Source organism: Brachyhypopomus gauderio, chromosome 9 (assembly GCF_052324685.1).
Source record: "Brachyhypopomus gauderio isolate BG-103 chromosome 9, BGAUD_0.2, whole genome shotgun sequence".
NCBI lineage: Eukaryota > Metazoa > Chordata > Actinopteri > Gymnotiformes > Hypopomidae > Brachyhypopomus > Brachyhypopomus gauderio.
The window spans coordinates 26,394,210-26,421,225 of record NC_135219.1 but is presented as its reverse complement, the minus strand read 5'-3'; the positions used below and the strand labels follow the sequence as shown (position 1 = coordinate 26,421,225).

The following is a 27,016-nucleotide window of genomic DNA, read 5'->3' as shown; positions in this document are numbered from 1 at the left end:
ATGTGCTCTTTGTTATAGTTTAAGGTCGCCAATACATTAGCAGCACCCAGCACAGCTGGAGCAACACTGCTCTGTCTTGAGCATACAAGCGAGGCAAAAGTAGCACACAGTAAGTTCAAGAAGACATTCATACTTCCTCACTTCCTTCACTTCTGCATAACTGTATCCTTACCTGTATTTTGAATAATATACACTGTATTGCCAAAGGTATTTGCTCACCCGTCCACATTATCTGAATCAAGTGTTCCAATCACTTCCATGGCCACAGGTGTATAAAAGTAAACACCAAGGCATGCAGACTTTTACAAACATTAGTGAAAGAATGGGTCCCTCTCAGGAGCTCAGTGAATTCTAGCATGAAACTGTGATAGGATGCCACCTGTGCAACAAATCCAGTTGTGAAATTTCTTTGCTCCTAAAATATGCTACAGTCAATTGTCAGCTGTATTATAAGAAAATGAAAGTATTTGGGAACAACAGCAACTCCACGACAAAATGGTAGGTCATGTAAACTGACGGAGCGTGGTCAGTGGATGCTGAAGAGCATAGTGTGAAGAGGTCACCAACTTTCTGCAGAGTCAATCACTACAGACATCCAAACTTCATGTGGCCTTCAGATTAGCTCAAGAACAGTGCTCAGAGAGCTTCATGGAATGGGTTTCCATGGTCAAGCAGCTGCATCCAAGCCATACATCACCATGTGCAATGCAAAGTGTCGAATGCAGTGGTGTAAAGCACGCCAACACTGAACTCTAGAGCAGTGGAGGTGCATTCTCTGGAGTGATGAATCACACTTCTCCATCTGGCATTCTGATGGACGAGTTTGGGTTTGGTGGTTGCCAGAAGAACGGTACTTGTCTGACTGCATTGACCCGAGTGTAAGGTTTGGTGGAGGGGGGATTATGGTGTGGGGTTGTTTAGTTTGGTGGTGGAGGGGGATTATGGTGTGGGGTTGTTTAGTTTGGTGGAGGGCGGATTATGGTGTGGGGTTGTTTAGTTTGGTGGAGGGGGATTATGGTGTGGGGTTGTTTAGTGTGGTGGAGGGGGATTATGGTGTGGGGTTGTTTAGTGTGGTGGAGGGGGATTATGGTGTGGGGTTGTTTAGTTTGGTGGAGGGGGGATTATGGTGTGGGGTTGTTTGGTGGAGGGGGATTATGGTGTGGGGTTGTTTAGTTTGGTGGAGGGGGGATTATGGTGTGGGGTTGTTTAGTTTGGTGGAGGGGGGATTATGGTGTGGGGTTGTTTAGTTTGGTGGAGGGGAGATTATGGTGTGGGGTTGTTTAGTTTGGTGGAGGGGGGATTATGGTGTGGGGTTGTTTAGTTTGGTGGAGGGGGGATTATGGTGTGGGGTTGTTTAGTTTGGTGGAGGGGGGATTATGGTGTGGGGTTGTTTGGTGGAGGGAGGGGGGATTATGGTGTGGGGTTGTTTCGTGGAGGGGGGATTCTGGTGTGGGGTTGTTTAGTTTGGTGGTGGAGGGGGATTATGGTGTGGGGTTGTTTAGTTTGGTGGAGGGGGATTATGGTGTGGGGTTGTTTAGTTTGGTGGAGGGGGGATTATGGTGTGGGGTTGTTTAGTTTGGTGGAGGGGGGATTATGGTGTGAGGTTGTTTGGTGGAGGGGGGATTATGGTGTGGGGTTGTTTAGTTTGGTGGTGGAGGGGGGATTATGGTGTGGGGTTGTTTAGTTTGGTGGTGGAGGGGGATTATGGTGTGGGGTTGTTTAGTTTGGTGGAGGGCGGATTATGGTGTGGGGTTGTTTAGTTTGGTGGAGGGAGGGGGGATTATGGTGTGGGGTTGTTTGGTGGAGGGAGGGGGGATTATGGTGTGGGGTTGTTTGGTGGAGGGGGGATTATGGTGTGGGGTTGTTTAGTTTGGTGGTGGAGGGGGGATTATGGTGTGGGGTTGTTTATTTTGGTGGAGGGGGGATTATGGTGTGGGGTTGTTTAGTTTGGTGGAGGGGGATTATGGTGTGGGGTTGTTTAGTTTGGTTGAGGGGGGATTATGGTGTGGGGTTGTTTAGTTTGGTGGAGGGGGGATTATGGTGTGGGGTTGTTTGGTGGAGGGGGATTATGGTGTGGGGTTGTTTAGTTTGGTGGAGGGGGGATTATGGTGTGGGGTTGTTTAGTTTGGTGGAGGGGGGATTATGGTGTGGGGTTGTTTGGTGGAGGGGAGATTATGGTGTGGGGTTGTTTAGTTTGGTGGAGGGGGGATTATGGTGTGGGGTTGTTTAGTGTGGTGGAGGGGGATTATGGTGTGGGGTTGTTTAGTTTGGTGGAGGGGGGATTATGGTGTGGGGTTGTTTGGTGGAGGGGGATTATGGTGTGGGGTTGTTTAGTTTGGTGGAGGGGGGATTATGGTGTGGGGTTGTTTAGTTTGGTGGAGGGGGGATTATGGTGTGGGGTTGTTTAGTTTGGTGGAGGGGAGATTATGGTGTGGGGTTGTTTAGTTTGGTGGAGGGGGGATTATGGTGTGGGGTTGTTTAGTTTGGTGGAGGGGGGATTATGGTGTGGGGTTGTTTAGTTTGGTGGAGGGGGGATTATGGTGTGGGGTTGTTTGGTGGAGGGAGGGGGGATTATGGTGTGGGGTTGTTTGGTGGAGGGGGGATTATGGTGTGGGGTTGTTTAGTTTGGTGGTGGAGGGGGATTATGGTGTGGGGTTGTTTAGTTTGGTGGAGGGGGGATTATGGTGTGAGGTTGTTTGGTGGAGGGGGGATTATGGTGTGGGGTTGTTTAGTTTGGTGGTGGAGGGGGGATTATGGTGTGGGGTTGTTTAGTTTGGTGGAGGGGGATTATGGTGTGGGGTTGTTTAGTTTGGTGGAGGGGGATTATGGTGTGGGGTTGTTTAGTTTGGTGGAGGGCGGATTATGGTGTGGGGTTGTTTAGTTTGGTGGAGGGGGGATTATGGTGTGGGGTTGTTTGGTGGAGGGAGGGGGGATTATGGTGTGGGGTTGTTTGGTGGAGGGGGGATTATGGTGTGGGGTTGTTTAGTTTGGTGGAGGGGGGATTATGGTGTGGGGTTGTTTAGTTTGGTTGAGGGGGGATTATGGTGTGGGGTTGTTTAGTTTGGTGGAGGGCGGATTATGGTGTGGGGTTGTTTAGTTTGGTGGAGGGAAGATTATGGTGTGGGGTTGTTTGGTGGAGGGAGGGGGGATTATGGTGTGGGGTTGTTTGGTGGAGGTGGGATTATGGTGTGGGGTTGTTTAGTTTGGTGGTGGAGGGGGGATTATGGTGTGGGGTTGTTTAGTTTGGTGGTGGAGGGGGGATTATGGTGTGGGGTTGTTTAGTTTGGTGGAGGGGGATTATGGTGTGGGGTTGTTTAGTTTGGTTGAGGGGGGATTATGGTGTGGGGTTGTTTAGTTTGGTGGAGGGGGGATTATGGTGTGGGGTTGTTTGGTGGAGGGGGATTATGGTGTGGGGTTGTTTAGTTTGGTGGAGGGGGGATTATGGTGTGGGGTTGTTTAGTTTGGTGGAGGGGGGATTATGGTGTGGGGTTGTTTAGTTTGGTGGAGGGGAGATTATGGTGTGGGGTTGTTTAGTTTGGTGGAGGGGGGATTATGGTGTGGGGTTGTTTAGTGTGGTGGAGGGGGATTATGGTGTGGGGTTGTTTAGTTTGGTGGAGGGGGGATTATGGTGTGGGGTTGTTTGGTGGAGGGGGATTATGGTGTGGGGTTGTTTAGTTTGGTGGAGGGGGGATTATGGTGTGGGGTTGTTTAGTTTGGTGGAGGGGGGATTATGGTGTGGGGTTGTTTAGTTTGGTGGAGGGGAGATTATGGTGTGGGGTTGTTTAGTTTGGTGGAGGGGGGATTATGGTGTGGGGTTGTTTAGTTTGGTGGAGGGGGGATTATGGTGTGGGGTTGTTTAGTTTGGTGGAGGGGGGATTATGGTGTGGGGTTGTTTGGTGGAGGGAGGGGGGATTATGGTGTGAGGTTGTTTGGTGGAGGGGGGATTATGGTGTGGGGTTGTTTAGTTTGGTGGTGGAGGGGGGATTATGGTGTGGGGTTGTTTAGTTTGGTGGAGGGGGATTATGGTGTGGGGTTGTTTAGTTTGGTGGAGGGGGGATTATGGTGTGGGGTTGTTTAGTTTGGTGGAGGGCGGATTATGGTGTGGGGTTGTTTAGTTTGGTGGAGGGGGGATTATGGTGTGGGGTTGTTTGGTGGAGGGAGGGGGGATTATGGTGTGGGGTTGTTTGGTGGAGGGGGGATTATGGTGTGGGGTTGTTTGGTGGAGGGGGGATTATGGTGTGGGGTTGTTTATTTTGGTGGTGGAGGGGGGATTATGGTGTGGGGTTGTTTAGTTTGGTGGAGGGGGGATTATGGTGTGGGGTTGTTTAGTTTGGTGGAGGGGGATTATGGTGTGGGGTTGTTTAGTTTGGTTGAGGGGGGATTATGGTGTGGGGTTGTTTAGTTTGGTGGAGGGGGGATTATGGTGTGGGGTTGTTTAGTTTGGTTGAGGGGGGATTATGGTGTGGGGTTGTTTAGTTTGGTGGAGGGGGGATTATGGTGTGGGGTTGTTTTTCAAGAGCTGAGCTTGCCCCCCTAGTTCCAGTGAAAGGAACTCTGAATGCTTCAGCATACTAAGACATTTTGGACAATTCCATGCTCCCAACTTGGAGCTGGCCTTTCCTTTTCCAACATGACTGTGCACCAGTGCACAAAGTAATAACCATAAAGACATGGATGGCAGAGTCTGGTGTGGATGAACTTGACTTGCTGACCTCAACCCAATAGAACCCCTTTGGGATAAATTAGAGTGAAGACTGAGAGCCAGGCCTTCTTATCCAATATTAGTATGTGACCTCACAAATGTGCTTCTGGAAGAATGGTCAAAAATCCCCATAAACACACTCCTAAACCTTGTGGACAGCCTTCCCAGAAGAGATGAAGCTGTTCTAGCTGCAAAGGGTGGACCAACATCATATTAAACCCTATGGATTAGGAATGGAATGTCACTTAAGCTTATATGTGAGTCAAGGAAGGTGAGCAGATACTTTTGGCAATTAGTGTGTGTGTGTGTGTGTGTTATATATAATATATCAAATGATATAGAATACCATATTGTTACCACATACTCTGGGAGAAGAAATAGAAAGAATGGTGAGAGAATAGGGAAGGTTAATACCAAGTTGCCCCTGTGTTGGGTATTTGGGGCTGAGATCCATAAGCTGACATGACATAAGCATGCATGACAACATCAGTCTTGACCTCCCAGCGAAAGGCTGTGACAGGAGTGTATGAAGACACCGTGGTGTAACTGTAGGATGTACACATTTGCATATTTGCAGTATTTTGCAGTATGCATATTTTAACACTCTGTTTAATCCACCTTTATGTGTTCGATATACAATATGGTAGTTACAATTCGGTCTATGGTATCCAATTTACTATTTTACTGTAATTTGATTTCAGTACTTGGTACTAGCTTTTTTGTGAAATGAGTTACTCCAAAACGTTGAAGTCATTTGCAATAACACAGTGAGGAATAGTGGCAGTATCAGTAACCAGTGTACTCACGGTCATTGCATGTTGTGCCGGAATAGGAGGTCATGGAGCAGTCACAAGTGATGTTCTCCCACTGCTGGATGCACACCCCATAGTTGGCGCATGAGTCCTCCTGACATGTGGTGCTGGGGCCTGGCACATGCAAGCAACAAAGAAAAGAGGGATATTAGTGTATGGCAACAACAGGGACAGACATGCATCACCACCACTGTCTCCATGCACCAGTTCATGCCTGAGGATGATCAAGAGGACCAGCATGCAAGCAAAGTTATTCAAACAGAGCCAAGTACACTTCAGCTGATCTGGAGACATGACCAAGAATGAAGAAAAATGAGAAATGTTTGTCTTCATTTACTTTACAGTACATTACTCAGACAGATGCCCAAATGCTGACCAGACACATTCTTTAATGTAAAAACGAAGTAGGAGTAAAAACGAGAAAAACAAAAAAAACATAGAATGACAAAAGAGAGTCTTTTCTAGTGGAATATTGTGTCCTAATATATAAATATATGAACTTGTTTTAAACCTCAGAGTGTTTTCAAACCAGATGTGTGTCTTCATGCTACCAGGCTTGGGTCAGCTGACCCAGGAAAATTCACCATGATGGAATGGTAACAAGAGAATTCATGATTAACAAGAGAATTAATTATCTTAGCAATGGGTTCAGCCACAAAACAGTCTTAAGATCCACTTCACTGCTTCCACACTGGTGGTCGTGTTGCGTTTATGAGACATCCTCAAGAAATAATACAACAGATGAAAGAGTAGAATGAAAAGAACTAGCACAAGAAGCTCTGATGAGTGTCTGATGAGTGTCTCTGCTTTCAGATGAGTGTCCTGGGCACGACAGATTTGTGTAGCCAAACACACATTCCCAGCTGGTTAAAAATGCATGCAAAGTGAAGATAGATATTTTTGCTCCTCAGATTCCACCTAAATTGATTGCTCTCTGGTGGCTTTTGAAAGGACAAGGGCAAGCGTTTACAAAACATATGGTCTAACAGAGCAGCTCAAGACAAAATGGACATGAATGCCAAAGCAGTACAACATTAAGAAAGTAACAAACACAAACAAGAAAGAGGTCTCTTTCAAAAAATTTAATCAGTTCCATCTGTCATTTTTAGTGTGCTCAATTTTCTCAGACACAAAAGTCATTAATTTTTAGATTTTGAAAATTTAAGTAAAATGATTAAGCTAATTTAAGTTTCAATTACTAATTAGTAGATTATGAACAGGTGTGACTTCTTATTACGAAACACAATTCTAATGAACTTAATGTGCATTACCAACTAAAATTAGAGTAATTGCAATGCGCTTATGCAATTATTCCTAAGACATTTCCATCAGCAGCACATTAACGAACTCCCATTCACACCTCAGATCAATCTGAAAAACTCCTTTTCTACATTGTTACACCACCTTTTTAAGCAACGTGTGTGTGTGCATGTGTTGTGTGGAAGACCTTCTACCTTGCAAGTCAGCTTTGGTGAAACCAACTGTGTTAGCGAGAAAGAACAAAGGGAAAAGGACATCAGAAGAGAGTATCATTAATATTGGGACGGGAGAGTCCAAGCTTTGAATCAGAACAGAGTATCATTAATATTGGGACGGGAGAGTCCAAGCATTGAATCAGAGCAAAGCACAGAAACAATTTATGGATTGAACTGAGTATAAAGGAAAGGAGAAGTTATAGCCACAGGTTTTGCATTCAGTACAGGATTACTCAATATGCCTTAGACTTTTACAGACTTTTACATTGGTTTGAATAGAACAGTAAAACAGATTTCTTTAAATGGTTAGAAAGAAACAGACATTGAAAGAGACACTATGGCAAGAGCAGTTTTATGTAGTATTATGTCACGACACAGGCTGTATTGCCATCTAGTGGAAAAAGTCCATTTAGTACAACAGTTATTCAGCTACATACAATTTAACTAAAATTTTTTTTTTCATATACAGATAAAATATCTGTAAATAAACAATAGCAACTATTGTTACAACTGTTGATAAACAGAAGGAGTAAAGAGTAAGGCATATAGCTTGGTTTAAGCGTGTGTGGTTGGACATAGCAGATTATAAGGCAGTGAGATCAGAGATGCTAAACTGGTAGATTAGTCTTTTGGTTGTGGACGAAGTATGTGAGTATGTTGACTGAGGGACATGGAGCTCACCTTCACAGCCCCGTTCAATCTGGCCACTGTGGAACAGCGCATCATTGATGAGGTCAGGGAGGCGGCCGTTAAGATCCACTGAAGCCAAACATCCTTGGAAGCCCTCACGAGACACCACAAGTTTCGGCAGGTTCTGGTACATGTTGGGCCCCAGACCAGCCACAAACAGATCGCCTAAACCAATAAATTAAACCAAATACTGTGATATCATGGTATTAGTCAGACTGAAAAACAATATAAAAACTATATAGAATGAATTTATAGAATGACATCAACTTTTAGAATGGGAAAATATAGATATCATGGGATTTATAAAGCATCCATCACCTTTAAGGTCAAGTTTCTTAGCCCCTTTGACCACCTGGCTGACAGACTTGCTGTCCACCTTGAGAGTGTGTGTATTGGTGGCATCTCGTGTGATCACCACACTGTGCCATTGGTTATCATTGAGAAGACTATCACTGTTCCCTTTGAGTAGGCTGGGTCCATTCCCCAAGTCAAAAACATAGTGGATGTACCTGTGAGCAAACACATTCAATGTTCCCAATTATTGTTCAAGTACACAACTTCAAGGGCTCTTTTGAAATGCACTGAAGCCCCATTCCAAGTGCTGCAGCATCTGAAGTGCAACCATATGGTAATGAGAGAGGAGCAGTTTAACAAACTCACAATGTTGGTATTACAGATCATTTCCTGGTCGTCTATGTTTTTTTGTTTGATGAATAACTTTCAAAAGAATGGCTTAACAAACAATGAATGGCAGGATTTTATTCTTTATTCTTCTACAATAATTGCTACTTTAGCAATCTGTAAGAGAAGTTATGTTTAAATATTTTTATTTTTATGTGTCAAAAAGAGACTGCTTGTACTTATACTCTGACCATTACGGTCACGTCTAGCCCCAACCCCACTTGTCAAGTGCGACGTCGGTGGAGCGTGAAGGACGAGACACGGGATCCTTGGCTTAGCAACAGATGTCACTGTTTTATTAACAGAGTAGCGCAGTAAGCGCACGAGAAACATCAAACAGAGACACGTAATGTGCAGACTTTAGACAACGATGAGCACAGGACACTGCGTGAGCGCACATTAAATAGACAAACCACATTAGCCCCATGTGATTACGAGACGAGCCACAGGTGAGACGGATTATCATAAGACACAACCACACCCACAGAGATCCACAGACGCAGACGAGTAGACGAAGACGACGTAGACACACGCCCAAAAGGGAGGGGCCGGGGTCCTCAACGTGACATCAAGTCTGTTTTGTTTATTTATCCATGTGTTAATTGTCATCTTGTTTTGGTGTTCTTCTACCACGCCCATGTCATTTGTAACCCTGCCCTCATTCCCACCTGTGTCTTGTTTGGTTCCTCGTTCAGTCCTGTGTATTTGTCTAGTTTGTGCTTGCCATTGTATTACAGCCCTGTCGTCCTTGTCCGTGAGTCTTCTTAAGGTTATTTGGTTTGTTTAACATGTTGTTTAAGATGCCTGCATCTTTGACCCTGAATTTGCATGAACCTTTATTAAATCACGCTTCTCACAGGCTCCTCCCCCTCACCGCTTCATCATGCCCCATGGCTCACAATTACAACCTTTAAAAATGCTCTTGGCAACTACATATATGTGAAACAGGGCAAAGGCATCCAGTGCATATTGAGCAATGAGCCAAAAATATACAGACAACTGCAGTGATATTGTTAGTTTGGTTAGGTGTTGTGTTAGAAACTCAATTCAGAAAAGGAATTTTCTTCATATGAACAGAGCTACTCTTGTTACATAATGTATAAGTATATTCTGGTTCACATTAGTCAAAGAATTAAGACTGTGCCCTAAAATCTCAATAATATACTGTAATTCTTAAGGGTGGGTTTGATCTATGCCTCTCCTTTCTCCACTTACCCTTTAACAAGCTCTACAGCGATGAAGTCACTTCCATCTCCACTGTTGAACAGAATAAACCCATCAGCTGAGATGGTTTTAAACTGGAAGAAGAGGTGCATGGTGCTAAAGGCCTGCAGTGTGGCCAAACCCAGGTAGCTGCTCCTGGTTTTAAAGGTGACTGGATCTGCCACAATGGAGCGCAACCCAAAGCGTGCGTTGAGCTCACAGTATTCAATGTCTCCATTCTTGCACATATCAATGTAGCGCAGGCCATTGAACCTGAGGGATTGCAGGTGACCAATGAAGCTAGAAGGGGCTGATGACACAAATCGGCGCTCTGTTAAGATGCCCGTTTCTATATTGGTAAACTCCAGCCGCATGTGATCTCCATTCATTTGGCCTAAAGGAGACACAGAGAGAGAAAAAGAGGAAGAGACAGAGAACAAACGTTATGGAGATGGACGTAAACATACAGATGAAAAAATAAAGGTAACAAGCAAAAATAAATGTATCTCATGTATAGCTCAATAGCTCATGATGCATGAATTAGCTCTGTCAGGGGATGGCCACTTCTACCTTCAGCAACATCATCATCCACTGTGAGTTTGAAGTTTCTGCCACGCCGTAACACTTTGACAGAGTGCCATTCGTTGTCATTCAGCTTTTGCCCAGCATACAGAGTCTCGGGGCCTTTGCCTGAAAAGAATGGTACACAGAAATTAAGAGGTTATACATTCCTGGTTTACAAACTCAATCTGTGCCCATTTCTGTTCTATTTTACTATACTGGGTGAAGAGAAGCATGCATCTATACATTTAAATTCTGAAAGATAAATTACATTACATGAACCCTATTAGAAGTCTTAAATCTAGTAATAAGAATCCAACTGTGAATGCACAGTACAGCTTAAAGTGGAATTGTGAATTTCTGTGGAAAATCTATGCTTTTTTCTGTTTTACACAGATTTTCTTTGTAATAGGCAATCAGTATTATTGGCTGTGCACTATTTGAATCATAAAAATGACAAAGTAACAATAATCATGGAAATGATCATGAAAGTTGTACCTGGACGTTACAACTACTTGGGGAAAACTCAAAGAATTAAGCAATTCAAGCAAAAGAAAAAGCCCTCCATGTACATTTATTATCTAATCACAATCTAAACACTGGATAATTATATATTATCTAATTAAACACTATATAGTGCATTCTTACTCCTAAAAATAATGTTTTTAAAAATGTATTTTTCCTTTGAATTTAAAGAATGTATTTATAAAATTGTTCAGTTTTTAATCAATTCACATAAGATATTTGCGAATTGCTATCTCTTAATTCCCTAGAGTCCTCATGCAAAATTCATAACAGGAAAAAAGGAGTTACAAGTGGCCTCATGCAAAAGTTTAATCACAGGCTTTCTGTTTGCTTCCACATACTGTTTCTTGTTTTATTTATTGTGCTATTGGCTAGAAGCTAAAGTCCCTGTGATGCTGGAAACATGACGCAACTCAGATGCTTGCAGACTTTATGAGTCTTTATTAGGTTTAATGATAACAGGGAGATCCAAAGAGAGGTCGGGGGCAGTCCAGGTTTGTACACTAAAGCAATCCAATCGAGCAGAGGTACCAGAGGGCTAATCCAAGAGGGAGGAATACGGAAAACACTATACAGGTCAAACCAGAGAATCATACACAAATAAGGCTTGGTGCGCTTCCAATGGAATGTCGGCAATACTTTGCAACGATGCACAAGCATGACTGGTCTTATATAGAACAAGCTTAATAGGTTACAGCTGGCTAATACTCTGGGGAGGCGGATCTCCGCCTTTGTGGTTGAGCATGCTGGGAATTGGAGTTCCCTGGGTCGGAGGTCGTGACAGTCCCATTAATTGTCCCATTAAAACTTCCGCCCAGTGGAGGATGGGTTCCCTTTTGAGTTTTGGTCCTCCCAAGGTTACTTCCTAATTCCCCACCTAAAGAGTTTCTCCTTTCCACTGTTGCCCCTGGCTTGCTCATTAGGGATCGGCACTCATGCATTTGTAAAGCTGCTTTGTGACAACATATGTTGCAAAAAGCATAATATAAAGAAATTTGACTTCAACTTTGTTTGGAATTAGCATCCGCTTCCGTTTACAACAGTTTTAGTGCCATCATTTAACTTAGCAAACTCAAGCATTTGGAAGTTTATAACACATGTAATTGCAGCACATTCCTTACATAATAAGCCACATCCATAATCTATGAAGTATAGTCATTTTGTAAAGGCAAATGCTCATTTACATCTTTTCATCCATAGAGGAGGCAGAATTTGTAGCAGACTGTTTGTAGCCCTTCCTTCTACAATCCTCAATATGAATGAGGATGTCAAATTAAAATATGAAAATGATTGAAAATGAATATGTAAAAATGAATATGTAAAAGCTCATTTTATGCATGCATACACAGCCTTTTTGACAAATGTTTCAAAATATGAAGTTGACAATTGGCAATGATGCCACACATTTTTAGCAGAGTTCATTTTATGTCTATAAAAGGCCCCAGAAAAGCTTTTGTCATAACATGAGAAAAGAAGTCACTGTGTGTTACTGTTCAGTATTAGTAGCTAAACTACAAAATTATACACTGTATAAAGAAATGTATCATATGCATGCTAAAAATAAATAGATGATCTGAACAAAGAGATGCTGTAACGGTGGGCGCAAGGCGAGGGACGAGACACAGATCCAGTCTTTCTTGCATACACATAACTTTTATTTAATTACACAAGTAGCGCAGACAGCGCACGAAGAACACTCAACATGAAGCGTGACGAGTCACAAACAAATACGAGCACGGGACACTGTGCGAACGGACATTAAATAGACAAACCACATAAACCCCGAGTGATGACGAGACAAGCCACAGGTGAGACGGATTATCACAGGACGTAACCACACCCACAGAGATACACCGACGCAGACGACTAGACATAGACAACGTAAACACACGCCCAAAAGGGAGGGGTCGGGGACCGTAACGTGACAGACTCCCCCACCAAGGGCACTACCCGTCCCGGGATGCCAACAGGATTAAGTGCCCCGAACCCACATCAATGGGCGGATCCGAAGCGCTCAGTCCTGCGTCTGTGAGATGACCGCCCTCGGTGGAGAGTCTGCCACGAAGAGCTTAGAACACCCTCCCTGGGAAGACTGGGGAAAACACGTTAGACAGACACACAGGAACATTCACAAACACACAGATAGGAACATTCACACACAGAGGCACGAAAGGGAAAAGGGGATTCGGCAGAAACACAGGGATGGACACAAACACAGGCACAGACACACACGTAAACTGAGCCAGGTTCCGTGCCAGGAGGAGGTTTGGCAGGAGGGAAAGTGCTCCCAGAGCTGCAGACCCTGCGGTGGGTGGACTTCCTCCCTTCCTAGCCGCGAACCCTCCGCTGGGTGCGGCGCGGCTGGCGGATGCTCCAGCAGTCCCTTTGGAAGTCCTCGGGGAGCGCGCTGCGGGGCATGTCGGCCGCCTTACCATGCCGGCCGCCCTCTTCCTTCCGAGGACCCCTTAGGTGAACCTCCTCTCCTCCCAGGGATCGCCCTCCTGACCTGGCGGCGGGGACGGTTTCCTCCGTTTCCATCTCCTCATCGTTGCCTAGGCTCCAGCTCATGGGCTCAACTGGGCTCTCGCCTCGGGAGTAGTCCATTGCATTTCCCTCGCATTAAGCAGGAAAAACGCCCTCCTTCGGACCTTCCCTCCCCCTCACGGTCTCGGCGGAGTACTCCGAGCATGGCGGACTCCCCTCCTACTCTGAGTAGGGCTCACCATCCGAGTACTCAGAGAAACCGGTACACTCGGATGGAGGAGGGGTCGCATCCTCTCCCTCATACGTGGAGGGATCTCCTGAGAACACGGAAGGGGGATGGTCTTCCTCTTCGCCCTCCGATTCCTCGCCCTCACCGTAGTACTCGGTGGGGGCGGAGCACACGGAAGGAGGATGGTCTTCTTCCTCTTTGCCTTCACCATAGTACTCAGTGGGGGCGGAGTACACTGAAGAAGGATGGCATTCCTCTTCCTCTTCGCCCTCCGATTCCTCCCCCTCGAACTCGCTCTCGGGGGTCTTCTCGGTGGAGCAGAGCTCAAGGGAACCTACCCTCAGTGGAGAGAGGTCTCTGGAGGGAGAGGGGTGTCGTTCCCTCCACATCCGCACCGCGGCCTCGTGGAAGTAGTCCGCCGTTTCAGCCGTCGTGGCTTCCTGAGCCTGACGCAGCATGATCTCGCACAAGGGGTCCTGCTGCATCATCTCGAGGGTTATTGGGGCTCCGCGGTGCTGTGCAGGGGAAGAGGCATGGTGGTGCCTGCTGGGCCTCTTCCCCTTCTTGGCACGGGTGGTGTATCCTGGCATGTAGGTCGGCTCGTCTTTCTGTAACGGTGGGCGCAAGGCGATGGACGAGGCACAGATCCAGCGTTTCTTGCATTCACGTAACATATTTAATTACACAAGTAGCGCAGACAGCGCACGAAGAACACTCAACATGAAGTGTGACGAGTCACAAACAAAGACGAGCATGGGACACTGCGCGAATGCATATTAAATAGACAAACCACATAAACCCCAAGTGATGACGAGATGAGCCACAGGTGAGACGGATTAACACAAGACGTAATCGCACCCACGGAGATCCACAGACGCAGACGACTAGACACAGACAACGTAAACACACGCCCAAAAGTAAGGGGTCCATAACGTGACAGATGCACAATAACAGCTAGTATAATAAGGGCATGTACTTGTATTGGTAGATCTGTATAACTAAAAAGCTCTTAAAGATCAACCATAAAATTATGTTCAAACTGATGCCAACGATATCTAAGTAAAATACATTCTGAAAATCAAACAGGCCTTTGCTAACAAGACTGTATATTTTAATATATTATGTACATATTAATGCTTAAAGCTTAAATGTAAATCTATCATATCATTCCTACCACTACTTTTCAGGGAATACATTTTTGTATTAGTGCATCTCTAGTACAAAACAATTTCTGAAATGTCATACATTCTTAGTTAATCTGTACTATTTTATCTTTGCATTTACTCTTTACATTTCCCCACACTTCCGCTTGCACTCTTCATGAACCAATCACCAAGAAAGAAAGAGGAATAAGTGCAGTTGGAACTTACTGGCATTACAGTTTGTCCTGACACAATCTAGAAGAGGAAGAATAAATGACAAGGTTTCAGCTGCAAACATCCAACAACATTAACTCCAACTTCCAGGGACAATCACACTGTGGCACTGGCTTTTTAAATCAGGACCTAACCTGCTCTTTCTTGCAGGTCTACTTGATTTGTAAAAATCAGGTGCATGTTCTGTTCATTAAGATTTCATAAGAGAGTTTAAAACACAAATAACAAGTGACTGATTTGACTTCACAAGAGGGACTGCTGTATTCTGGGGATGATCTAATTGGCCAGCTGGGTCGTCAACCTCAACAGAATAGTGGGAGCAAACAGCAGCAGACCAAAATGCACCAGCACTATATAGTGGTCATTAATTTAAATAATAGCAATAGCAAATTAAACAGACAAATTATTAGAATAGACTAAAACAACAGTCCAGATAATAGTGAGTGACTGCTGATAATAGTTACGTGTTAATTGCTTTGTTTTAATTTTGTTAAATGTCAGTTAAATGAAGCAGTTTAGATGCGTGTGTTTGTGAGAGAGTTTTGTGAATGTAAAGCTTTTGCCACCAGCTGCAGTTGGGCTAGATTCCGTGATCTTGGACTGTTTGCTTAATCGGCCTCTGAGTAACGGCCTTTGAAACAAATCATGGAGGATGTACCTTAACAATGTACCTAGCACAAAGACTAATGTAAAATATGTCATTCTAAAATCTGCAAGTATGAAATACACAATTACAAACATATAGAGATAGTTAATGTATCTTCATTTTATCCTAATATCCTTCGATATTTAAAGTGTCAGTGAAAATACACATGAGAATGACCACTGTACAAGAGCATGTTCAGAAGTTATGTGTTAGAGCAATGGGAGCTCATCTGCTCAACTTAGCACAACTTAGCAGAAAGAAACCATGCAAGTTTAAGTGAGTGGTGCCACAACCAGTAATATAGTAACAACAAATTGACAGAGAGGGCAAAAAACACTGGAAAAAAGGAGATAAGAGAAGCAGACATAACAGAGGGATAGAAAGACAAATCAGTTCAGCTATTTCAGTACTCTATTCCTGAATTTGAGGGCAACATATGATACCTAAGTTGATAGTGAGTTTCACGCGGCCCCCATCCAGTTCAAGCCGTAGTGTGTCTGCAGAGTCACGAGAGGTGGCAGCCACTAGCAGGCCAAATGCATGCTGGGACACAAAGCGTAGTGACACATCCTCTGCCTCCACTTGCATGACTGTAGGAAGCAACACCTTCATGTACATGCTGCCATCAAAGCTCAGAATAGACGCCTCTGTGAAAATAAGGCACAGAAGACACAATCGGTTTACAGTGTATTCTCAACTCAACTTTATTGATAAAGTACTTTAGCAACAGCAGCTGAAAACAAAGTGCTGTTCAAAACTAACTGTACCAATAAAACAAAGTAGAAAATGACAAAAAAAATGACAGCACTTCTACTGACAGAAATTGTACTAGTCACTTTTTTGAAACTGGCATGTAGCATATACCATTGGATAAGACAAAATATAGTGACCCCTATGACCCCTTTCAGCATCTGTTAGTCCTATCTTCTCATGATCTCTCACCTTTACTTAGAATGTATATACTGTATGTGTACATGAGTACATAAAAAGCATACACACATATATATTTACACAGTGAAATACACACACAACAGATGAGAGAAAAACAAATATATTTACACAGTGAAATACACACACAACAGATGAGAGAGAGAAACAAAGAGAGAAACAAAGAGAGAAGCTGATATTCAAACAGGGTATCTGCACATTTTTAAATCTCAAATTCAATGACCTTTAAGACCTTTTTAATAGGTCGCGACGCGTCATGTATAAACGCAGCTTGACGCGGCTCAGGGATTACGGCACATGCAGCGCCGTGCGCAGTGCCCTAGTGCCTGTACATTTACATAGTAATGGGCCAATGAAGGTAATTTAAAAACCAGGACATTTCCTCACTTAAAAAAAAACCCGGGACAAGACGTGAAATACGTCCCGGGAAATACGGACGTTTGGTCGCCCTACACAGTAGGCAAATCATTTTTGGCACTTACAGTTAAACTGCAGTTAGCAGCGAATGACTCGATATGCATATTACTATTACGAGTGCTATCATATCGCTTGTGTTTTCAGATTTCATATGAGAATCCAGCGCTTTACAGCCCATTGTACCAAGTTTGAATGTTTTTCGGCAAGTTCACATCGCGCCTCATACGAATCACTGGAAGGTTTCAGCCAGCCACAATATTTTTCATCCTCCAGCCACTTCACTGAATGGACATTTACCCATGTCTGCATCCTTGTATTGTTGTTCCCGCCGCACCCCTCAAATAAGAAAAGCAGCTTGTTAGGCAGCTAAAGCATCGTCTGCTGTTTCCACCTGTTAGGTGACGTACTACTGCCATCTACCATGCGGAGTATACGGCCGTGGCGGAAATGATAATTATTGTGGAATATACATCAGTAAAATAAAACAGAAAAACTGAGCAACACTTATTTAATGCCTCCCCTTTTAAAGACATTTTTAGACCTTGAATATGTAAAACTAAATTTAAGACTTTTTAAGGACCCGCGGGTACCCTGTTCAAAGTGCACAACACTTGCATGACTGCCAAATTTATGAAGGCAGAGGAAACCTTATTAAACCTGAGGTCATTATCTCAAATGTTAGAGCAAGGCAGCACCAAGGTCATGTTACAGGATGGGAACATTAGAGGAGCCCAATACTCCCTGGACTATAGGGAGGCTGCGTTCAGTCTACTTTGATAAGAGGCTCAAGCAACCCTGCCAAGCACTGCATCGCTGCAGCTATATTTAGTTATTTACTGCAGACTTTACATGCATCATTTGACATGTGCATTCTGCCAAAGCCACATGACATTTTTTGAATCCTGACTTTAAAAAAATCTTTCGAAAAGTATTCTTCTGCACTTCATCACAGTGACCCATTTGCAGTATGCAGATAAACTGAATGCAAATAAACTTTTTAAATATTCCTATTATATTACCATATTCTGCATATTTACCTCCATATATACTTTACCATCTCTATTTTTATTGTACTGTGACACTAGGTCATTATTATTTTAGATTAGACTGCATTGATTTGTGATCAAAAAAGGTATTCATACAATGACAGTGTGCAAATGAGTGACCATGATTTTCAGTAATGATACTGATTTCCATGTTTATTGACCTTTTACATGTATGTAATTGGTTTAATTTTAGAGATTGGTGTATAAATATGCTAATGTCCAGCAAAGGAGGAAAAAAACTGGGTAGGTGCCCGTGACATTTGCACACACTAGATGGCACACAAACCCACTAAAATACTCCACAATCTTGGAATTCTTTCTTTAATAAAGTGTGTGTGAGGAGAGAGAGAGAGAGAGAGAGAGTTAGTGAGTTAGTGAATGAGTGAAAAAGAGAAACAGAGACAGAGAGAAAGACAGACAGGGTGAGACACAGAGATATGGAATGACAACAGACTGTTGATATGTTGATATACAGACACTATTGTGTCAATACAGAGACTGTAATACAGAACCTCTCACTAATTTGATTCTGGTAGATTAGTGTTCACAGGTTCTAAATTACCATGACCATCCATCATATTATCCACTGCAAAAACACAAAAATATTTTTGTTCTTAGGTTCCTGAACTTTATGCTGACCTTGTAACACTGAACTCATATCATATTATTATTTTATATACTTCAAACTGAAATCTACTGATCGGCATGACGACTATAAAATTCAGTTACTCACTCACACCCACTCATTCCAACTCCCTCCCTCTCCGTTACCCTCCTACCCACACTCCCTCATCAGCTGCTACATATTCACCTCGATTCCAGCTCACCTTCTTAAACACTAAATCAAGTTATAGAAATATGGTTGAAACTTTGCCCGAATCGTGACATCTGTCTTTTAAAACTGTTGGTAAAAGAAGCTACAAGCTAATTAAAAAAGTTTTAAAAACACACATGAGTCAACCACATTATCTGCACATCACTGTGACGTTTTACACCTGCCCCCTGGCCATACGTAGTTGGCCAAATGTGTATGACTCTGGGTAATAAATATTCATAGAGTCATTACCAAGGCTTTATACCTCACATCTGAGACTCTCCATTCAATATTTCATCGACATCGGAGATGATAGGAGAGAAATAATGGCTAGCCAAAGGTTTACTGCAGCAGAAATTGCCGAATTGGCTATTCTCAAAAGTAGCAAGGATGACAGCGGAGCTTCAGAGGTTGACGGTTTTGATTCTGCGGACGAAGACAACTACCAGAATAAGAGTTTCATTCGAAGATGCGTAAGTGTATTTATTTTACAATGAATTCCTGCGCACTAGCAAACAAACTAGCTAGCTAACTATCAAAATGCTTTTTCTGTGCGGCGTAACTGAAATCTATTTGTGGTATCTATCTAGCTAACAAAATGCTTTTTTTGTGCAATGTGATCCCTAGGTGTAGGAGTGTGCCAGTACAGATTTTTAGATATTAACCTCACAAGTCTCTGAACATGCATCAGGTAGGTTGGGGTTAGTATTAGGGTTAGGATTAGGATAAGGTCTGGGTTATGGTTTAGGTTAGTTGAGTTGGTTTAGCATCTGATCACTGGTGTCTAACCCTTGAATTGTTCAACTGGTGCACTTTCCACTTGATGTAATAAACTTGATGTAATAAACTCGACTGTGATCTGCCATGGTACAGCCCCTAATCCTTCCCTCCTTCCGGGCGTGTCTACATGTCTGTTTGTCTCTATATATGGTTTCCATGTGCATCTTGTTGTGTGTGTTTATCTGTGTCGCTCATGTTATTAGTCACACCTGTCTCTTGTCCTGTCATGTTGCACTTGTGTCTTGTTAATATGACCTGTCATTGTTCATCATCATTATCTTTGTTTAGTGTAGTGTGCCTTAGTGTGTGCAAAAATAAATAAAACCATTGCTTGCTTGCTTGGCTCTGCATCAGTCCTGAATCCTTGCGTGACAGAACGACAAACCCGATAAGATGCCAAAAAGGTAACATGGTCAAGAGGGCAAGGAGCGTTATTCACCCCTCCAGCTAACCCAAGAGGAAGAGGAGCAGGTTTTCCAAAGGTAGTCCGGTTCGCGAAGGAGGATCAGCTGGCAATGAATCTACACTACCTTGCGAGGAGTTCTCCTCCATCTAGGTCTCCTTGGGGAATTCAGAGGTGGAGGAGCTCTACAGGATCACTGAGGGTCACTCCTCCAAGTCCCGAGCTCATCTCAAAGGTCACTCCCCCCCAAGGTAAACGGCAGCTCTGCCATGGGCGGCCCCTGCCCGGCCACTGGGTCTACAGGCCCATGTCTACAAAGGCACATGCAGCCGTGGCACCCAAGTGCGGTCTGAGGGCCAAGAGGGGAATGCACCTTCCCCGGCTGGTTCTAAAGCTGGGGGACCCGAGGGCCCAGACCTGCACACATGACCACAGGAAGGACAATCCTGCATAATGCAGAGTTTTGGGTGTGGCCACCAGGGAATCTGTACATTTGTTTACCCATGTCTGTCCCTGTATGTGCTCTCAATCCATTTGTACCTACATGACTTTTGTACCCAGTGTTTGTGTAGGGGCTGCAATTCCGGAATTTCCCGGTGCAGACTGTTTTGTGCTCCAGCCACGCTCTTCGTTATGATTCTGCAGTTGAAGGAGTCGAGGAGCTGCCCTTGATGGGGGGGTCTGTCACAGTACAGCCCGACACCTCCCTCCGGGCATATCTACGTGCCTATGTTCGTCTGTATCCTTCCTGAATCCTGTCGTGACAGTACTCAAACTCTCCTCTGATTCATCCATGATAATGTTTCTGATACTCTGCTGAGAATTTATTATTCATTTACAAATCACCTCTCAAAGTGTTACCAAAAAACACATGTGCACTCGTGCAATATGATTTCAATCTTCACTCTTTGAGGATGCTTAATTAGCATAATATATTTGGCAACATACTTTTGATGCTACTAATGCAACTTCTGTCAACATACTTTTAAGGTTAGCATGCTTCTTTGACTACAAGCCTTTTTTCCAAAATCAATAAAATAAAATTTTGTCCAACATCACCAACTCTTTAATAGGCTGCACCTATGGCTCCTATAAAGCAGCTAAAATGTCCTGCTAAAGTCTTGAAAATCCCCCATAAAGTAACAACCATATCGATGGCAAAAAAACAATCCTCCTGTGCAGTACAATGATAGCACCCCTCAGTACTCAGCAGACTGCTATCAACAAAATGTCATTAAATCTTAATCCCCTCCAAAATCCACATACTGCAAAGACACTTCTCAATTTGAGCTGAGTTCAATTGAAGTTGCTGAAGGATCCCGGAGTAGAAAGAACAGATACAAAAGACACTCAAAGCAAAATGAGAAATCCTAGTACAATAAAATCTCTTGAGAGTTAAACATTTTGTGTAGACCTCTGTTCCTGAAAGACAGACCATGTCCATTCTTCTGCATATAGCTCTGAATTAAGATATTAAGTAAGTGGAAATGCGGGGCCCACATGGATTTATATTTATTAATGAGCATTCTAATAATCGGTTGCGCATAAGAGTCAGATCTAAAAGTTCTTACTAAAACTGCACATTAACAGCAGATGGACATCTGTATGGTCACCCTGCCATAAAGCTCTCCTAGAGGAAGATGTTTTAAAGAGCCTGGTACTTTTGACAGTCTTAATCTCGCTCACCTCTCTCACACGTTGTGGACCAATAGCCAGTTCCAGTGCAATCGCAGACAAAGCGGTTCCACCCCTCTTTGCAGATGCCATTGTTGTTGCAGGGCTTGCTGTCACATTGCTTACTGCTCAGTTTGGTGCAGGAGGGCTTTATACCAGCCCCGTTCTGGGCCTCGGCAAGTTGACGGATGTCCTTACTACGTCCGTCAATGAACAGGTCCCGGATGCAGCCAACATAGCCGTAGTTTAGCATGGCAGTCCACAGCTCGGTGGGAAGGACTAGGTCAGCCCAGGTGTCAGGGAGGCCTCCTAGATAAAGGTCTCCTTCCAGGTCCAGAATCTCATTTTCTCCAGTGGCAGTGAATGGTATTCTGTGGCTGTTTACTGAGATGATTCCTGTAGAAGACCAAATACAATGTAATAAGTCAGGAGGTTATTATTTATAAGATAGAAGTGCCTCTGTTCAAGTTGTTTTAGCTTTCAATCATTTTCAAATCAAAAGTTACAAAGGGCAAATGAAATATGATACACAATTGCAAGCTGATGATTTTTCAAAAACTCAAGAGGTACATAAGAGTTACATTAAAAAGTGTACAGCAGATAACATTGTGATATACCATAGGGTATTGTTATGCAGAGCTTTCCAGTATAGAAACATAAACAAGATTTCTGGATCTCCAAATGTGATGTGTGACAATGCCCTTCTCTATTCAGACCAATCCTGGGTGTAGTAATAATTTGATGGAATTGTTTACCTGGTGTGGATTGTTGGGAGGGGAGAAGTATGGACATTTTTATCTATAAATAGGTAAAGAAGACGAGGGAGTGAGAGCGCGCTTTAGAAGATGTGGAAGCTGTGCCATCCTTTTAATTGGGAAGAAGCGATACGAGATTTTGTTAAAACATATCGGATAGACTGAGAAGGATACACCCTAGTCACATCGCGAGTGCGAGTAGTCAGTGGGTTATGATGTTGGCTGAGATCGCCAGAGTGGTTCCTACCTCTGCTGTTCACCGCTTCACTGGGAGTCAGGCATAGCCTGCTCCTGGGCAAAGCACGAGTTTAGATCCTGCAAGGAAAACCAATAGCTTTCTTGGGTTGTGGCTATTTGAGTGAATACTGCTCCAGTTCTCCTGTGATTCAGTTCGAGTTTACTGAAGTGGTAACGTGGGATTAACTGGATTAGCCTTGAACTCCTTGTCGACACCTTCCCTGAATTTTGTTTTTATCCACATATTGTGTTGTGTGTACTGTCCCCTCCCAGCCCACTTGTCTGTAGACCCAGTATGTGATTGGTGTTTATATATATATATATATTTTTTTTTTTTTATATATACTGTATATATATGTTGTTGATGCAAAATTCTGACCCTACCATCCGAATGACGCAGCAGAAATTGAGACTCATCAGACCAGGCAACATTTTTCCAATCTTCTATTGTCCAATTTTGTTGAGCCTGTGCAAATTGTAGCCTCAGTTTCCTTAGCTGACAGGAGTGGCACCCCGTGTGGTCTTCTGCTGCTGTAGCCCATTAACCTCAAGGTTCGACATGTTGTGCATTCAGAGATGTACTTGTGCATGCCTCGGTTGTATTTCTCTTTTTCAGCGGTGCGGTGATGAGCAATAGAGGAAGCTCATGGCGTTAAACCACTGGATGTCCAAGTGGTGCTCTGAAAATCAAGTGGGCTTTATTGATAATTCTAAAATGTTTGAGGGTAAGCCTGGTCTTTTAGACAGCTCTGCGAGCTGCCAAGAGGCGTCACCAAGTTCCCACAGAATTGAGACTGTGTCTGTGCCCCGAGTTAAATTCAATCATAGAAAATTAGTCCGTCCTAAGATTTTAACTAATATTCAAACCTTGAATCCGATTATTACTAGCAATATGACCGATCTGAAAATTGGATTACTCAATATTCGATCACTCAATTCTAAAGCAGCTATTGTGAATGAGATTAGACCAGAAAATTTATGTTCTATGTCTCACAGAAACTTGCATTCGATCTGGTGAATATTTTACTCTAAACGAAGCCACCACTCTGGGATATAGCTTTGTACATAGACCAAGATTGTCAGGCAGAGGAGGAAGAATATGTATAATCTATTGAAATTCTTTAGAAATTCATCCGAAACACTTTGATATCTCTAATTCCTTTGAGATGCTGTCTATAAAAATAACTAATCCATCTACAAATAAGAAAGCATTCTCACTGACTAATGTGTACAGACCACCAGGGCCTTACTCACACTTTTTAAACAATTTCAGCAATTTTGCAGCAAATTTAGTGGTATGCAGTGTAGGGTTGGGCGGTATTGACGGTATACCACGGTATTTTAAAATGGTGACGGTATTGTAGAATGGTGACGATATATTAAACACGTGACGTGACGTGCCAAATCTGTACTTAAAAAAATGGGACGTTTAAGACATTTTGCACATCCTAAAAGAGCAGTGGGAGGGGCAAGCATTTGGAGCACGCTGATTGGTTATGGATTGGGGTTCTCACTGAAGCGATCTTACAGATAGAACAAGTAAGAAGGCACAATGGTGAGCGTTAGCTGTGAGCTAATTTCAAAGAAAAATACCACTGCTGTAATTTGGCAGCATTTTGGATTCGTTCCAAATGAAAAGGGAGAGCCAGCAAACCTAGATGAACTGGTGTGCAAGATCTGCCTACGAAAAGTCATTGCCAAAGATGGAAATACCTCAAATATGCACGCTCATCTTAAAACTACGCACCCTTCAATTGCCGTACAGATCTTGAAATCCAAGAGCCATGTAGCAGCTGCAAGAAAAGCCCCGACTCAATTATCACAACAGACCTTAACTGGAGCTTTCGCTAAATCCACTAAATACAAAAGAGACAGTGTACGATGGAAGGCGTGCACATTATCGTTGTCAAAATATCTCACTAAAGAAATGGTATCATTTCATACAGTCGAAAAAATGTCATTCAAAAACATGATAAAAACGCTTGGTTGTCAGTACGAGTTACCTGGTAGGAAATTCTTTTCTAAAACAGCAATTCCTGACTTGTACAACAAAGTTCGAAGATGTCCAGGCGCTGATGTCGAAGGCAGACAGTTATTCGTTAACAACAGATATGTGGTCGTCAGTGAATATGACACCATACATCTCGTTGACAGCCCACTTCATCACACCCGATTGGAAATTACACTCTAAATGTCTCGAAACAACCTTTTTCCCAGAAGCTCACACCGCTACCAACATTACTGATGCGCTTGGTGAGGCACTTAGAGAATGGCAACTGGATGAGAATAAACTCGCGGCCATAACTACGGATAACGGAGCTAACATTGTAGCGGCAGTCAAGCTCTTGCACTGGCCATGGTTAAACTGTTTCGGGCATAATCTCAACCTCACTATTTCCAGCGGACTGCAAAACCAAAGACAAAAAACAGAGCGCGCCCTTGGAGTGTGCCGTACCATCACTGCAGCCTTCTCACACAGCTGGCACAGAAAGAGAGAACTGAAAAAGAAGCAAGTGGACTTGGGCCTTCCTCAGCACAGCCTAATAACGGTAACGGGTCATTATTTACAAACTCATTCCATACTGTTGTAGTTTATCTAGGCCTATGCTGAAAGTAAAATGTGTTAGTGAATACTATGATTATTGTAATGAGATTATTTTTATTATCAATTTCACAGGACTGCGCTACACGCTGGGGCTCCAAGCAGGCAATGATCGAGCGGATCCTTGAACAGGCACAAGCTATCCGTCACGTTTTGGCTGATGAAAGACGGAGCAGTATCTCCCTGACATGGCAAGACACAGATGTTCTACAGGCTATCAGTGATGCACTAAAACCAGTTAGTGCATTCACAGATATTTTGTCTGGAGAAAAATGTGTGTCCAGTTCATGTATACTCCCCATGCTTAAGCTGTGCAGCGAAATGTTAGTTGCCTCAAACAACGACGTGATGCTAACCAAAGCACTAAAAGCTGCGATCATTGTCAAGTTGGAGGACAAATACGAAAATGGAGATGTCAGAAAATTGTTGCGGAAATGCACCTTTCTCGACCCTCGATACCGTGGTGGATATGAAGCGGACGGCGCTTTTTTGAGTGAGACAAAAAGTTGGTTAGAGGAAGAGATGTTAGCGATGTTACCGCTATTTAATTTGAAGATGGTATTACGGTATGAAAAAGGTCAATACCGCCCAACCCTAATGCAGTGACAAGATAATAATGGTAGGAGACTTTAACATACATTTTGATAAGGCAGAGGATCTGCTGAAAAGGGCCTTTACTTCAATATTGAACTCTGTCCACATTATACAAAATGTTACAGGACCTACTCACCATAATCATACCCTAGATCACATATGTCAAAGTCACGGCCCGCAAATTGATTATCTATGGCCCCCTGGATGATATTTAATTACTATTAGAACCGGCCCGCAGGCCACAACCGCCCGATGGTGTTTTGCATGCACAAACACTACATTCCCCACAATGCAACGGTAGCCCGCGAAGTCACTGTAGCGCACACAAGCAGCGAGGGTCTGCGCTGCGAAAATGACGTAATCGCATTTGCTCCGCCCATGCGCGAGGGCATCGCACGCTGTCGATTCCCAAGGTCATGCACCTCTCGATTTTTGTAACTCCGTACACCAGTTAAACTTAAGTTAAATATTTGTACATATAATTCGCTTTTTTATTCACATTATTTAATGGTTGTTTATTTTCAAAACGCCCAATCTTCTCTCATGTTTTGTCCTGGAATTACAAGAGACTCGTATTTGTTAACGTAATACAAGAGAACTGTTCAGTCATATCTATTTGTTGTGAAACGAAGTTACAATTTCAAGCTTTTTCAAGTACTTTAGCCTAAATTCCAGCACTTTTCAAACCTTTATTACTTTATTCATTTAATGTACAGGACATGTTTTCTTTGAAGGAAGTTTGTTTTTATCTGTTTTTATCTGCTTGTTGAAAAATGTTTTCACTTGAAATTACTGACAGATCCATAAGAAAATATTGCTTTATTCATTTAAGCATTAAATAATATACACTGTGTTAGGTCTTGGTTCAATAGACTATGTGCAATCATTTCAATATGTTTTAATAAACATTGAACCAGTCTGGCCCTCAGCTTGTAGCAAATTTGGTTTTTTGGCCCTCAGTGTATTTGACATCCCTGCCCTAGATTTATTCTTAATGCTGGGTATCGACGTAGATAATATAAATACGCTCCAGCAAACCACAGCAATCTCCGACCACTATCTAGTCCAATTCGAGCTACATCTTAACCTAAATACCCATTCGTCTCCTTGGTATTGTATAAAGCACTTGATAAATATTCATCAACAGCAACACAATTTATTGAAACCCTCCCTGATTTAACTGCTTTGGCCTACTCACCATCGGATCCAGAGGAGTTTGTCTAAATGACTGCATAGAGAACACCTGCTGATCAGCTCTAGATAAAATAGCTCCACTCAAATATAAAAAGGTTAGATCTAAAAAGCTTGCCCTGACCAAACTCGAAACTTAAAACAAATAGCACGTAAATTAGAGTGGAAATG

General features: G+C 43.1%; 1 protein-coding gene across 5 annotated transcripts in view; it reads right to left on the bottom strand.

Annotated features, from left to right (window-relative positions):
• Window positions 1-27,016, bottom strand: part of nrxn3b (neurexin 3b) — a 233,517-nt gene that overhangs the window by 117,633 nt on the left and 88,868 nt on the right. For all 5 annotated transcript variants that reach the window (XR_013133413.1, XM_077018153.1, XM_077018156.1 and 2 more), the window contains exons 8-16: window positions 21,479-21,862; window positions 15,828-16,031; window positions 14,733-14,759; window positions 10,134-10,253; window positions 9,576-9,957; window positions 7,998-8,188; window positions 7,671-7,844; window positions 6,969-6,995; window positions 5,509-5,628 (exon numbers count right to left, since the gene is read on the bottom strand). Coding sequence is in view for 4 of the 5 variants with exons in the window: in XM_077018153.1 (XP_076874268.1) it covers window positions 5,509-5,628; window positions 6,969-6,995; window positions 7,671-7,844; window positions 7,998-8,188; window positions 9,576-9,957; window positions 10,134-10,253; window positions 14,733-14,759; window positions 15,828-16,031; window positions 21,479-21,862 (1,629 nt within the window). In the remaining variant the exon portion in view is untranslated. The remainder of the gene's footprint in view (window positions 1-5,508; window positions 5,629-6,968; window positions 6,996-7,670; window positions 7,845-7,997; window positions 8,189-9,575; window positions 9,958-10,133; window positions 10,254-14,732; window positions 14,760-15,827; window positions 16,032-21,478; window positions 21,863-27,016) is intronic.